General features: G+C 39.7%; 4 protein-coding genes across 4 annotated transcripts; 1 reads left to right on the forward strand and 3 right to left on the reverse strand.

Moving 5' to 3' along the window:
* Positions 1-13: 13 nt before the first annotated feature.
* Positions 14-5520, reverse strand: LOC145711487 (uncharacterized). Its single transcript, XM_081789179.1, has 12 exons — positions 5282-5520; positions 4782-5110; positions 4517-4748; positions 3820-4405; positions 3467-3728; positions 3157-3408; positions 1411-1680; positions 1034-1309; positions 582-989; positions 452-540; positions 241-407; positions 14-195 (listed from the first exon to the last, which is right to left on the reverse strand). The coding sequence occupies exons 1-12, from the start codon at positions 5518-5520 to the stop codon at positions 111-113; spliced, it is 3195 nt and encodes a 1064-aa protein (XP_081645305.1). The 3' UTR covers positions 14-110.
* A 25-nt stretch (positions 5521-5545) lies between these two features.
* On the reverse strand, positions 5546-6406 carry LOC145706071 (mitochondrial S-adenosylmethionine carrier protein-like). The gene is made up of 3 exons (XM_081783590.1): positions 6032-6406; positions 5787-5987; positions 5546-5745 (listed from the first exon to the last, which is right to left on the reverse strand). Exons 1-3 carry the CDS (start codon positions 6126-6128, stop codon positions 5546-5548), a joined length of 498 nt encoding a protein of 165 aa, XP_081639716.1. The 5' UTR covers positions 6129-6406.
* Positions 6407-7313: 907 nt separating this feature from the next.
* Positions 7314-8863, forward strand: LOC145711488 (uncharacterized). The gene is made up of 8 exons (XM_081789180.1): positions 7314-7423; positions 7474-7586; positions 7627-7745; positions 7788-7973; positions 8013-8115; positions 8156-8390; positions 8446-8593; positions 8642-8863. Exons 1-8 carry the CDS (start codon positions 7314-7316, stop codon positions 8861-8863), a joined length of 1236 nt encoding a protein of 411 aa, XP_081645306.1.
* Positions 8864-9508: 645 nt separating this feature from the next.
* Positions 9509-12444, reverse strand: LOC145711489 (uncharacterized). The gene is made up of 3 exons (XM_081789181.1): positions 12347-12444; positions 11628-11786; positions 9509-9858 (listed from the first exon to the last, which is right to left on the reverse strand). The coding sequence occupies exons 1-3, from the start codon at positions 12442-12444 to the stop codon at positions 9585-9587; spliced, it is 531 nt and encodes a 176-aa protein (XP_081645307.1). The 3' UTR covers positions 9509-9584.
* Between the last annotated feature and the right edge of the window lie 2939 nt (positions 12445-15383).

A 15383-nucleotide genomic window follows, 5' to 3' on the forward strand; every position in this document is an offset into this window, starting at 1 on the left:
TTTGTTATCAAAAATATTAATTTATTCAACATAGAAAAAAGTAAAAAAAAATAACTATCGAGGCAGGAATGGGTCAAGTAAGGAATGGTTTCTGTAACAGCTGATAATTATCAATATGCTTCTCCTGCCGATGAACTCAGTTGGTCTCGAATACGGAAAAGCTCATTCCGCAAGCTGTTGATTTCCATTTGCGCTCTGAAATGACGAATGAAGAAAATGAAAGAATTTTCGTTATTTTACTTGTTGAACTGGTTGTTTTTCGCATTGAGCGTCGTCTTGAGATTGATGATCGTGTCTGTTTGGTCGACCATCGCTTCTTTTCGCATTAATGGCGAATCCTCGCCTTGCATGATTTTTCTCAAGCGCACTTCTTTCTGCGCGTTTGCAGCTTCCATTTCTGACAGTTTCTTGAAAAGAAATAAAATTTTGGTACAGGGCAGATATAACTTACTTTTGCGAAATGTGACAAGTTTTCTGGTAAGCTATTTTGACGGACGAGCTCTAGTTCTATTCGCATGTTCTCCAACTCCACTTGCGCAGCTGAAACATTATTTGTTTTTCTTCAATACTCTACTTTATACCTGTTCTTTCTTTCAGAATATTATTCGCCGCTCGCTGGAAATTCTGGCACTGTTTATGCATATCCACAACCAGCTGCTGTCGGGCATCAATTTCAGCTTGCGCTTGTTTCACCGATTCGACGCTCTTCAAGTATCGCTCCTCAAACACGTTTCTATCTTCGATTGACGCTTGAAGTCGGTTTTCAAGTTCCACCGAATTTTGACAATTTTCTTCCGCTCGAGCAAGCTTTGATTCTAGCAGCGGAACGCGCTCTGCAATCAACCGGATTCTAGCGTTTTCTTGAGTCAGCTTTTCCATTTCGAACTCGTGGCTTTCTACTGCTATGTCCAATCGACCGGCTTTTTCGCGGAGTTCGTGCAGTTGACTGTATAAATCGCGCTTCTCTCGCTTCAGGGTGCCCGCTTCATCTTGAAGAACATGGTCAAGGGTGTTTCCTAAGTCTCTGACAAACCTTTGAGCTGCCGAATTTTCTTCTCGTCCAGAATACTGGAAGCGCTGCTCGAGGAATCATTATCGAATTGACAAGCAAAGGAGTTCATCTTCGACTTTGATTTGTTCTGATTTTTCGACAGAAAATCAAGCTCTGCTTTGCACTTGCCCAACTCGATGGTGAGCTTTTTGATCTCATCATTTTTCGTCATGCTCAGTTGCTCGATCTTTTCTGAGACGTTGTTTGCCGATGAAGAAGTGACGGAGAGCTGCTTCATCAGGTCCGTTACTTCTTTTTCTAATGAGACAAGTCAAATCAAAGAAAAAGACATCGAAGAAAAAAATCTTTCGGGAAAAGATTTTTTAAAACGGAGGTCCCATGATTTGAAATAATTTTACCTTTCGAATTGAGCTGTTCTCTCAATCTCCGAGCAACTAAACTTTCACTTTCGACGCTGTTCCGAGAAATTCGCAGTTCATCCTCGAGCTGCGCAACTTTTCGTCGCTCCTCGTCTCGTTGTCGATTAGCTTCTCGGGCGGCGACTTCTGTGTTTCGGCGAAGAGTCTCTTCTTTTTTCAGTAAGTTTTCAAGTCGGTCAATTGTGTCGTTTTCTTGAGACAAGCCATGAGTTGTGCTTGTTCGTAACTCGGTTATTTTCAGCTCCAGTTCTGAAGAAAGGACTTAGAATGTGAAAAGTTACAGATGAAGTCTGAGCCAGGGTGTCTAAATTGGACAAAATTTCCGGGTCTGGCCGGCCATTTTCCGGCCAATAATTTTTTCTCGGGTTTGATCCGGCCAAAATCCAATCCAATTCCAATTTAGCCCAATAATCCAATAATTTGCCAATTATGAAATTCCCCAATTTAGCCATTTTTCCAATTATTGTCCGATTCCAATAAATATCCGGATCCGATAAAAATCCGACAAAGTTTACTCTCCAAAAATATTTCCGGTTTATATTATCTTATTTCTTCTCTAAAAAACTAAAAAAATGACTTTAAGAATTGCTTTTTGGACCCAAAAGTACACTAATTCCACTAATTGTAGTCATTACTCGGGTTAATTTAGGAGTATTTTTGGTAAAAATTTGATCAAAACGGCTAATTCGGCTGGTTGCCCTACAATTTTCCAGTATTCCAATATATTTTGGCCGCCAATTTACCCTTTTTAGCCCCGGTTTCCAATTTATCCCTACTATCCAATAATGCCCAATAATCCGAAATATCCAACAAAACCGGGGCCAGATCCAACCAATTTCCGGCTATTTTCCAAAATAGGCCAATCCAACTATCCAATCCAGTTTTGTCCGTCCAAATTAGACACCCTGGTCTGAGCTCAGCTACTTTGTGATCGACTCAGGCCTTGTTTTAACCACTCAGAACCTTAGTTCTTTTAAAATTTAAATAAGCGAGAAATGATTTTTCTGGCTGGGGGGACAAAAGTCCAGCACCAACTCCTGGGCGAGCTACCACACCGCGCTACTAGCCAAGATATGGGGGCGCAACGGAGCGCGCCCGCTGAAATCAAAAGCACTTGATGGAAAATGAAAGCTTACCATCTTCAGATTATGAACAAGAAGAAGTGATCTTAATTATAAATAATAGCTATAATTACTATTATTAGGTTGGGCACAATTAAAACAGGGTAAATATTCTCGCTTGGGCTCATTAAATTAATGGGTATCAGATTTTTTGGAAGAGTTTTTATCTAAATCATTAATTCCACGTTTCGAATCGACCCTCAAATGATGATATGAGCAGAAAATATTTAATCTAATTGCCCCTTACCACGGGGCTTCGCCCCTTAGGTCCTAAAATGCCGGGGTCTAGTCTAGGGTTACTTAGGGTTACCTTCGGTAACCCTAACTAACCCTAGCCTATCCCCCTCGTGTGAGACTGTTCTGTCATTTTGCGCGGTGCCCCCTAACCCTAACCTTTAAATTAAGCCAATCATTAATTAAAGCCATTCATAATATTAGTTAATTAATTCATTTAGTAGAGGGGAGAGAAGCGAGTTTGAATCGAGCGGCTCTTGCAGCGAGAGTGTTGCTCGCGAGCGCTACTCAGCGAGGGCCTGTATTGTGGTGTGGTAGCTCGGCCAGGAGTTGGTGCTGGACTTTTGTCCCGATTCCCGATTTTTCTTACCTTTATTTCTGAGATACAATTTTTCGTTCTCGAGCTGATAGGAAGACAATAGCTTCTCGTTTTCTTTGTTAATTTCTTGTTGCTGCTGATCGCCATTATCACTTGGAAAATACAACTTCTGGCTGAATTCGTTCGCTCTTTGGACTCGCTGAAGATGTTCTTGCTCTGCCAGATAGTAGTTTGAAAGCTCGACTGTTTTTGTTTGGGATAACTGATGGATGAGTTCGTCAAAATAGTGCTTGAGCGTGTCCTCTATCATTTACATACAAAAAACGCTGAATAAAGAAATTCGTTAAAAATAGAACCCAGCCCTGCTCGCGCTTCTTTTCTTGCTCCAATTGTTCGCGCAGACTTTCAACTTCACTTTTGTCATTTTGAAGCGAAGAAGCGAAGCCCTGCGATTGCGAGAGCCGCAACTGGCTCTTTTTTCGTTTCTCGACTTTTGCCGCTTCTACTTTTGCGGCTAAACGGGGCGAGATTCGAGGCCGTTGGCTGGATGAAGGCTTGTAAGTAGCGTTTCCGTAGCCGCTGCTTTTCACGTGGCTGAAGTCGGGCTTCTTGTGGCTAGATGTCTGTGAATTAGGGTAGGCGTAAGAATTCCAAAAACGAAATTCATCAGAATTTCTTCAAATAGAAAGATATCCAGCTTTCGGCGACCCTAACCTTAGATCCTTCTTTCGTGTCTATTCTTTTTTCGATCTTTTCGACCTTTTGCGGCTTTTTCTGCGGCTCAAATGTGTGAGCTAGTTTCTTCTGGTTTGATGCTTCTTGAGTCAAATTGAGAAGTTCGGCGAGAGAACTATCCGCCAGCGAGATTTCGTGAGTTTTGCCAAAGTCTTCCGGTGGAATATCAGCTATCGAAACTGACAAAGAACGCAACGATTGAGACTTTTCATCGAGATCGTCGATGGCCTTTGTCGCTTCTGTCTTCTGCGGCTCCTCTGAAGCTTGTAATTTCCTAGTTGATTCTGATTTGACGATTTCGAAAGCATCGTTTTCTTCGTTTTCAGAAACAGACGCTGATTTTGGAGTTTCAAAGATTGATTCGTCTTTCTGTGGTTGTAGGCCCAAAAGATCATCGATGCTCAAAGATTTCTCTTCGTCCTCCTTTTCTAATTGAGACTGATTTTGACTGATTGCCTCTGAATCAGATTTCGCTTCGACATAAGGCTCAAGGAAGTCGACGCCGATCCCTTGAGTTCCTGCAGCTTCTCCAATTTCTGTTGCTTCTGTGACTGAATCGTCAGAGCTTCAGAAGGGCTCGTTTCTGATTTATAATATTTTATACAAACAGAACTTTATCCTCGTTTTTTGATAAATTATCTGTTTTTTTTTAATATTTTTTTTAAATAAATGAAACCCTTCACTTGACTCGTCGACATTTTGAACAGTCACCGGCTGAAGTGAGTCCATTTCCATTCCTCCGTTTTCACTCTTCTTCTCCGAATTCGTCAATTCACTATCTTCCTTGAGCGTATCGGACTCGATAGAATCGTTCTCAATCGAAGGGGAAACCGACAAATTCTCATTTTTCTCGGTCGATTCGGTGGCGTCGGAGAAGATGGAGCCAGTATTGCTCGATTCGTTTTCAGCTTTTTCGGAATTTTGAATTTCAAAATCGCTGCTTTCGCTTTTTTCGCTGTCGATAGATTTCTCGGTCGATTTCGATTTTTCGCTCTCGCTTTTTCGAATCTCCTCAACGACTTCTTTCAGCTCTTCCAGCCCTTCCAGCGTCCCTGTCTGCCCAAATCTGTTATTCCCTCCCGGACTGTCTGGTAAACAACCCAAGCTGTGCAACGCGGAGTTTTGCTGAGCCAGTCGATTGGCAAACTCCTGCCGCTCGAGACTTTCGGTATTCACTCCTTCTGTAGTGGTGCTGTCACCGACAAGCATTTGCGACTCGATCGCTGCTAGGATTCCACCAGGTTCGTCAGGCAAAGAAGTGTCGACTCGACTAGGCGGAGCGGGAGGTTTTGAAGCTAGAGTTAAGGCTCGACAAAGGCTTTAAACATGAGCATTTTTATATGAAAAGTTCATTTTTCCTCTCCTGTGCCAAGGAAACACAGGACTTGACAGGAATAGGAACCCTGACTCAGGTTTTCAGACTGGAAAATTTCAAGTTTGCCGAGCCGTCCCTAGAATATCGTCAAGTTCAGTGAGCGTCGCGGTTTTGATAAATCTTGAAGGCGCCTTCTCAAAATCTTCTGAGCTGGAAACATTCCAATCGAGCGATTTCGCCGCCCCTTTCGGAGTTCTTCCGGTGTCTTTTCCCGAAGTTAGATCGGAGCCGGAAATCGAAGCCATCAAAAACTTTTCAAACTCCTTGTCGCTGTCATTTTCCGATTTGTCGGAGTCGGAACTCATTCTGAAAAGCGCGAAAATTAGATTTTCAACATTTCTGCAAAATATTTTTCACTTTTTCAAGTGTGCCCAAATAAATAAAGCCGCCCAAAGTGATCCAGAAAGTTCGGGGATAAACTCCAGCGAAAAGGGCTCCAAAGCCTTCGTTTTTGTAAACAGACGAAAGAATTGCCGGAATATTATAAGATCCGTTCGTTTGGTCCAGCATTATTCGTGTTTTTGCCACATCTGAACAGAATCTTCAAAAACAGGAAAAGTATTGTCCCTACCTAATGGTGTCGTAGTAGAAGCAGCAATAGCCCCTGAAATGGCACCGCAAAAGCCAGATTCAAAGAAACCCAGATCTCGTTCAATTTTCGCTTTTTTCTGATAAAAACTTTTCAGCGCTTCCCAAATCGGAAATTGAATAATCGAAAACGGCACTTCTCGGCAAATCGTCGCCGCAAAGCCTCTGTAAAATCCGGGAATTCCTAGAATTATGTTTTACTTGAGAATGACTGAATTGAATTTTTACCTTCTTTCGCGAAAATTAATTTAAAATTTTCGCTCGAAGAAGAAATCGTCGTCGCTTGGCATCGTTGCTTGACCACTTCTACCGGCACTCGGATCATGCAAGCGCCAATTTCGCCGATAGATGGCGCGAGAAAGTTATTCTTGAACTTCTCGAGTTTCTCGTTTTCGACTTTTTGTCTTCTGATTCCTTCGTAGATGCTGAAGAACAGGGCGGAGCCAGGTACTGAGCCGGCGGAAACGATTCCCAGTCCACGGTATAGACCCTTGAAACCGCCTGCTTTGAAGAATCCATCTTTTGATTGGAGACGGGTTTTTACTGTGTCGACTTTTCACAGGCTCAAAAATAATAGAGGATATTTTTTTAAATTTTGATTTTTTTTTGTATAAAAATATTTTTTATTGAAATTTTTGGGCCCGTTTTTGGAAAGAGTGAAATATCAACAACAAATCCAGCTGCTCCTCCTGCCGTCAAATCTTTCCAGGCTGCCATTTCTAGCGCTTCTTTTTTCTCTTCCTTCGTCTTTGTGAAAAATTCTCCTTGAATTGGTTGCAGCCAATCAGCGCGCGCCTTTGCTTCAGCGCTCCACTGGCGGCGCCAAAGTTCCAAATTTAATTTTGACGATCAGAAATCGGTCCGTAGTCAAGATTAACTTCTCAATACACGGGCGCGCTACTAAGCGCTCAAAACACGGGGTCCAATTATTGGACCACAATGCATTATCCAGTCCCGCGCGGCGCGCCAAATTCAGAGTGTGAAAAACAGCGCTCAGGACATTTGGCTCTTATTGACGTTTCCGTTGGGTAAAAAGCTCGTAAATATATTGCTAGAAAGCTTGAACCCTCTTCTATAAAAATAAACAATTGTAAATCGAAAAATCCGTTCCGATTTTTCACCATAGAGCGAAAGAGAAATCTGGCGCAAAACGCCACCACTTTTGAGTTTTCATTCGAAACTACACAGAGTGGTTCGTTTTTGTCCTGTCAGCTCACATTACAAAATTCAGGTCAACCAGATAACTACAACGGGGATTACAGGGGGTCAAAGTCGCCGTGGTCCAATGATTGGACCACGTGCATTGAGAAGTTAAGGGACTCGTACTCCATTTGTAATGATCGATACCGTATGCTAAAATTCATACCGTATATTGTTGAGCAAGCAGTGGTAAAAATGACGTTTTGATAAATTAAAATTTATTGCAAAGATGACGAGCCACAAGAGATGCCATGGTATTTGCTCAGGAGCTCGTCTCAATTCTGGCTAATTTTCTTCTCAAATTCAAAATATGCGTTTTTTGATTTTCGGCCTTTTTATTTCCGTCGATTCAACTTCCCTTTCTCGCCATTCCAAAGAGAAATCAGAAAATTATTCTGATATAAAAGAAGATGTCTGCCCGTAAATGACAATTTCTTGAATCATCAGCTCGTAATTATGATTGTTTTTAGCGACGAGGATCTTTTCGATGAGTGCTCTGGCTTATGCAGACTTAACTATCAACAGTGTCTTGTAAATTGCGACTCTTCAGTCTGCCAGAACGAGTGCGCCAATTCCTTTTCTGGTAACAAAATCAAAAGAGCACATCGTATATTTTTGCTAAGGATGTGTTTCATATTGTCCGTGCGGCGTTAATTGTATCGATGGCTGCAGCAAATGTGAGCACCCACTTTGCTTGTCATCGTCTCCATCGTCAACGACGACAGATTCTCCCATCGACCAAGTATGAAAATAGCAAGATTGATAATTCCGATGTAAAATTAAGTCGAATGTGCATATTCTGGTAATCCCACAAATACACGCCGCTTACATTGTCTCCGGCGACGGCTCGAAAACTTCAAAAGCAAAAATAGACGCCCCTGACTCCGATTTCTACACCGATCAGGCTCCTTCTGCAGTGATTCGCAATGAGTTGTATATTTTTGGAGGAGATAGAGGAGACAAATATAAGGTAGTTACTCTTCAGCTAAAAATTTACCGAAATTTTTAGATCGCTAAATTTGTAACATGCGAGTTTGTTGAGCTTTCTATAAAGATGAATTATAAATATACTTACGTCTCGTCAGCACTTTCGATCGAAAAGGGCGAAAGAGGTGAGAGCTCGCGGATTTAGTTTGTCAAAAAAAATTTTAGCTTTGGTTTGCTTTCCAAATGAAAGGCGCGAAAGCATCGAAGAAAAAGGCTGCGAAATTTTCGACATTCATGGAGCGACGATAACGAGTTTCGCTCAATATACCCATCATCAAGGAAAACTTGGCGTTTATAAGGGAAAACCAACGACTGTTGGAAGTGAAATAGAAGATGGAAAGAAAAAAGTAGAGACTTGGAGTTCAACTGGTGGCTGGGAAGCATTGCCAGATTATCCGAGGTAAGGAAACACAGACTTTATACAGACTTTATAGTTGTTGATGCTGATTTTGAAGGGCTGTTTACGGTCATACTCTAACAAGTCTGGGAAACAGTGCAATGATTTTGGCCGGTGGTTATGTTGATGATGAGAGCGAAGGAATAACGAATGAAATTCGAATGCTCAAAGACGGATCCTGGTCGATTCTTGGGAATCTCAAACGCGTATGAGATTTTAAATTTGTCAAATTTATGATAAGAAAACTCACTAAGGCTCATCTTGTTGGCTCTTCCCTACGAAAAGGACAATTCATATATCTTGCATCAGGCGAGAATGAAAATTCTAAAGAAGCTCATTCACGTGCAGTTGAAAGGATTCAAATTTCAAACGATGAGTTGATCGAGACTGTTGTTATTGGAGGTCATGATGTCAATGGCAGAATTCCAGTCCTTTATGAAACCTCGCCAGACTCTTGTGCAGAGAATAATTTCTGATTTTTTTATTCTAATGAGTGAAGAAAACCCATTTTTAAAACATCTTCATATAAAAAGTTTAGTTATTCAAAACAAATAATTGTATTAATTGCTCAAATATTTGCCAAACTGCAAGCATGCGCGGTCACTCGCTTGTCTTTTTTTACAATTTTGCTGAGGTCACATATTTAACGCTCCGTGTAAAAAAATTTTTATTTTTGTTCTTTATAAAGTAGGGTCGGTCATTTGCGGAATAGGAGTCGAGACGGAACTCAAATTTTTTAGTCAAAGTTTTATTATAAATTAAAATCTATCCACCATCATAAAAATTTCTCCATTCAGGCCATTGTTTTTTGTAGATTTTTCTGCTCAAGCCAAGCTCTTGCATAGTCATGTGCTGGCATAGCAGACTCTTCTTGCCTTGCTCAGATAGCTAAAAAGTATTTCAAAATATTAAATCATATACATAAATACCTCATAACTCTTCATTGTTACCCCTCCAACAGGGTAAGCACAATCATTATCATCTGGTGGACATATTTTTTCTCCAGCAAGACAAAACTTATTGATTGCCTTGAGTTTGCCATCAAGAATCTTCATGTCATTTTCGAAATTTGGCGTAGAAGCAATTTTGTTCCAAAAGGTTGAGTTAAAATGTTGATATATCGCATTGTCGAATGAATTCCAGTCTCGCATTTTTTGAGCTATATATCAAACGTTTATCATAAGGGTGCATAAATTATTAAATAAAAAAATCATTACCCAAATCATCGGAGATTGTCTCTTTCTCCGATCTAGAATTCGTGACAAAAAATAGCACATCGTCCCACTCCCAGCAAAGCTCGTTTTTAAGCAAAACCATGCTCTCCTGGAAATAGTCGGACAGCAAGACCAGATCGAATGTATGGTCGAGATACTTAATGCTGGCTTCAAGCTTTGATGTGTCGAACGAATCAACCCCGAGGTCGAAGGCAACATGATTTCGGGCGCGAACTTCACCATATTTGTTTAAATTTCTAAGCAATGTTTGAAATAAGATTGATTTAAATAACAGTGACAAGTTCTTTCAATTAACATAATATAAAAGAATGACTTTTGGAAATTGTCAATATCTGAATTCTCGGTCAGAAAGATTACATCTGCTTACGACGGTAAATATAAGTCTTTTATAAGTTTTTTTCAAACACTCAATTAATTGCAGTGATATTGTAATAAGCGGCTGGATTGGCATAAAAGGTCTTGATATCCCCAGCTGCTTTGTAAGCATCACATTCGTGTTTAAAATAACTAAAACAGTGCATTTTCAAAATAATCGCTATGGGTAAAAATAAGATGCTAAAAAAAGCTGACTTACGCAAAGGAACTCTCATAAAGAGACGGAATATCTCTCAAAATCAGGGCTGGCAAAATCGTGTCCCACTTTACGCCATAATTTTAAATGGGATTCAACAGTAAGCGTTCCCTTGATATTTGAAGGAGTATCCGAGCATTTACCCGATAAGAGATTCGTGGCAGTTTCACGGCCTCGCGGCCTGATAATCCGTCAATCAACGAGGGTCATTCAAAAGACGACGGGGTTTGCATGGATCCGAATAGTCAAGCACAATCTCGTTCTAACAATTTTTTGGGGTCCGAACAATTTTTTAAAGTGCAATCAGTTGGGCACCTTTTTGCCAGCCCCGATCAGAATCGTTATTCGTTTTGCACCCTTGAAAGTTTTGTATAATTTCGGCGATGCTCGGAGATGATTCGCGATAATCATTGGTTTTTCTCCATCAGGGAATTCCTTTATCATCGATTCTTCGAATGGTTTTGGGTAATAAAACGCATTACCATTGCTTTTTGGCATGGCAATTTTTAAATCATGCTTCAATCTAGAAAATGAGAATTCACTTGTCCTGTCCAGAATTGTACATTTGAAATTATTTTCGGCTCATCCTGACTATGTCGTGAATGTCGTGAATTTCATCAATGTCGTGGCAAAAAAAGGAAAAAAAATCCTGTTCTAGAAAAAACAACACATTAATCGGATTATTGAAAATAGCTTTTTTTTCTACCGATTAACTGATAATAAACAGAAAAAACATATAAACAAGAGATTAAGAAGCGCTACGCACAGTTTCTGGTAGACAGTTTGCGACAGTCTTCGCAGTTTGGTAAAACTCCTTGATCAGAGTGGTAAAACATCTATTTCTTCGCCTCCTACTGTTCTGCACAATCACGATGATACTCATTTCTAGAGAAAATTCAATTTCAGATTTGCAATTTTCGCCACGACATTCACGACTTTCACAACAAAGTCAGGGAGTTCCTTATTTTCTCATAGCGAAGATAGCGGAGCTGACCTGATAATTAAGCGGAGCGTAGCGGAGCTGACCAAAAAAATTACCCCATTGCGGAGCGGAGCTGACTCAATTTTTCCCCGTAGCTAAGCGTAGCGTAGCGGACCTATTTTTCGTTCCTCCGTAGCGGAGCTAACCAGAAAAATTTTCCCGTAGCGGAGCGGGGCTCGCCGGAATTTTGCCGAAGATAGCTTAGATAAGCTGAAAAAGCTGAGAAAGGCTTAGGACGTTATTAACGCTGACTGAGGACTTATTTTACAAAAAAAGCACTACTTTACACAGAAAAATGCCTTTTACTACACAGTGCCTTGTTTTTCACGAATGACAGCTTCATTTTACATAGTTATGATAAGAAATTTATTAAGCTAAGCGTAGCGGAGCTAACTAAATTTTTTTTTCTCCCAAAGCTTAGCATAGCGGAGCTTGCCGTCGATGATTATTACCCATATCTAAATATGATATTTTGAAGAGTCGAGGAGGCGGTTTTGTGTGTTTTCACGTAAACGACTTTCTTCATTGGGCAACATTTATTCCATTGTTCACTTTTTCCTACTTGAATCTGTATTATATCTTTGTCGTCTTGATTACATTCGTAGAATACACTTAAGGGGGTAGAAACAGCTTTCTCGATTTTCGACTGTCGCTATAAAAAACAAAATCCTAGATTTATTTATGATAACGAAATTTCCTTAAAAAATGCTTCTAGAATAGGGGTTAACTCGATATATTCGAGGTTGAAAATTAACTAAAATCGGGAGTTTTCAAGAGATGAGTTGCTTCTGAGCCAACTTACTCAAAAATCTGTTGACTTAAACCAATTTCGAGGGAGATGTTCTTAGACCTAAGATGGATCTGTCTATACGTGTAGAGAAAATTTGGTACAGTTGGTTGCGCAGGTAGTTGCCCCTTGGCAATTGCCGCTTTGGTTGCCCCTTCGCCCGCGCTTTTTCTATTGTTTCTTTCTAGACTTTTTTAGACGCTTTTTAGGGGGCAACTACCTGCGCAACCCACTGTAATCTAAAGTTCTCTTATCTGTAGCGCCAGTCAAAAACCGCCTTTTTTCGAAAAAAGCTGTTTCTACCACCTTAATATAGAATCATTACATGATTTTTGCCTCCGACTGCAGTTTTGATCATTTTAGCCCTATAATTTAGTTTGTTACCTCAGATTGTACATTGAAACCATTATCATTAAAATTGATATAAGAAGAAACGAGCTGTCGCGCAGCATGAGATTAAATTTAATTCGCTCTTCAGTCATTCTATAAGAAAACTAATCGCAAATGAGTCCCAAGTATTATGCCTTTGACTAGACGCCGAAAAATAAATCAGGATTTGTTAACGGGGAGTATCACGGATTTTGGGCTAAAGGGGGGTCGGAGATTTGCTCTCATTTCTACATCAGCTTAGCTAACGGTAAAATTCCGCCTGTGACAGATAGATATGACCAATTTCCATTGCTGTTTTTTTGGAATTTTAATTTACTCAATCGAGTATTGCAGAAGAGAGCTAAGAGTCAAACTCGTTTTTGAAAAGTCGCGATTTCCGCCTCTCGCAGGATTAAAATTTTCTTAAGAAGAATAAGTCTGATCATTAAATTCCCAGTGGATTCATGAAGATCATTACCTTATCTAATGCTGTTTTCGAGGAAATGTTGTGAGCCAAAAAAATTCTTAAAAAATTTTTTTTTGAAAAATGTGTGTCGAAGATTCAAATTCGAAAATAAAGATAATGTGGAATATGAAGATTATTTTTTTTTGTTTAGAAAGAAAAATAAATTATTTTGAATTTTAAAGACATCTGTGACTTTTTTATGCATTATTAATAAGTATATAAAAAAAAAATTGCTAAGACTAAGAAAAACTTCCATTCTCGCTCATTCCTTTAAAGCGCAAGTATAACTTTCAATGCCATTTTTGACGGACTTTTGGAAAAATTAAAAAAAGTGATAAATATATTTTTTGTTAGTCAAGACCTGAGCTTTGAAAATCCGAAGAGATTTAACCAAAATTCCGACTTTCCCAAATCCGTGATACTCCTCCTTAATTAGCATTTTTAATATATCTTGTCGGTTTTTCTCTTATTTTATACAAAAATTTAAAAGCGGATCAAATTTCAAATAAAAATGATGTCTTGATTTGTATCGTCGAAATTCTTTCAACACGGATAATGGTTATCTGCTAGCTTTTGCAAAAGAAAAATGTGTTATTTTGCCCAACCGCACCCAACCGCTACCTACTGGTTTTTCCCTGCCGGCAGTTGTTATTTTCCCGCTAGGCCAAGGTTGGAGCAAGTCTCGGTCTGAGACCATAAGTAAACAGAATCAAAGGTCACATTTAGCTCGAGATCAGAATCAAGCTTAACCCCGGATCAGCCCTTAAAGTGTATATATACAGTGTAAACCCATTTTTAGGCCCCTTTTTGGATGACAGCGAATTTCAAAAGTGGCCTAAAAATGGATATTTTTTGCCTTTCGTCTGATGACAACAAACTTTCCCATATTTTTGGGACAAAAATTAATCATAAGGGTTTAAAGGGAAAGGCCCGAGTCTACCGCATGTTTCTGTCGCCCGAACAAAGTAGGATTTCAAATGTGTTCTTTAAATTGGACTCTTGATGATTCAAAGACCTCTCCTTTCAAAAATATTTTTCTGCCAACATATCTGAGAAATGGATCAAAAATCTCCGTCGAAATCTTCATGCACTTGAACCCAGCCATCTTCAAGCGATCATGGATCAACACAGGACTACTTCAAGAAGATTATTTTCGAGAAGAAATCGAGCAGTTTGAAGATCTCGATATTGCAGAAAATGTTCTGGACAAACAAGAAGAAGAATTGGTCGAGCATTTTCTAGAGCTTCAAATTGATGAAACACGTTCTGTGACTCCGATAAAGATTGGAGAAAAGCCTCAAGTTCAAGTGACAGACATTGCCGACACTAAAAAACCATCGACTTCAATATGGCCGAAGACACAGTCGATGATCACTAGCTTTGACAAGCAAAACTGTTACTTTCGGATTTAAAAAAAATAAAAAAAAGTGGCCTTAAAGTGGATTTTTTAGGATGACAGATTTCGACGACTTTCTAAAAAAGTGGCCTTAAAATGACGGGCCTAAAAATGGGTTTTCACTGTAGTAAATATAGTCGACCAAAAAAAAAAGAATGGTGAAGCTTCGCCAAATATGGAAATCAAAGGCGTAGAATCCGAATCTATCGTCGAAAAAGACTTTTATTGTAAAAAAGCGGCCCGGTTCTGCAAATAACAGAACCTTATTTCGTTAATACAATTCACCAATTTCAATTTTTTGTTGGTCCATATGTTCACGGGCTGAACCGGGGATTATATTTGCTCAAGGTCTCACACGAAAACTTGCTTCCACCTTGGCCCAGAACCAGACTCTACAGGAGTTCGCACCGTCGGCGTGGTCCTTTGCATCGATTGACTCTCGGCTTGACACCTCCCGTGCCTTGGCCTCGCGTGCGGAGCGGGTAAGCGCGCAATAAATCAGTCTATAATCTTTGAAGAAAATGTTTTTGGAAAATAATGTTTTTTGCAAAATGTTAAAAATTCGTTCTGAAAATTTCTTGGTCTCTCGACATAATCAAGGGATACGGGCCTTCGAAAATCTTTCTTTTGCTGATTTCACGCGCGCTGGTCCTATTTATTCACCTTTAGCCTATAGGCTAAACGCTATGGCCTGTGTATTTTGAGGAACACGATTATTTCTTTCGTACCCGTTCAATTTTAAAATCATTGAAAAAATTGATGAAAAATGGTTCTATTCTCTCTACCGTCAGATTTTAATCTATTCTTATTTTCGATGAAGCTACCTAAAATATCATTGTGAAAGAACTTGAGCGCAAAATATCAATGTTATTCCGAGATAACCAGAACTCAATAAAAGAGCTCAGCTTAACCCATCTTTGCCCGTATGACTTCACTCAAGACGCGTAAGCTTAACGTTCATGCGTCATTTATGATAGTCAGTTGAGCAAAAAGCTCTTAGATCCGATGTATGGAAAATATATCGTTTACCTCGTTTGGGTCTTCGTAGGGAGAAGTTTGCAAGGGACAAAGCTCCCTAGGTAAGGCGTTAGGGTTAGGATTTAAGAACCTTTTTAGGGAGGTCACAGGGGGCAAATTTCACGAGTTATTGTAAGATTCAAGGGAAGGACTAGAAGTCAATTCCTACTGTA

The sequence above is a fragment of the Oikopleura dioica genome, chromosome 1, assembly GCF_907165135.1.
Source record: "Oikopleura dioica chromosome 1, OKI2018_I68_1.0, whole genome shotgun sequence".
Classification (NCBI taxonomy): domain Eukaryota; kingdom Metazoa; phylum Chordata; class Appendicularia; order Copelata; family Oikopleuridae; genus Oikopleura; species Oikopleura dioica.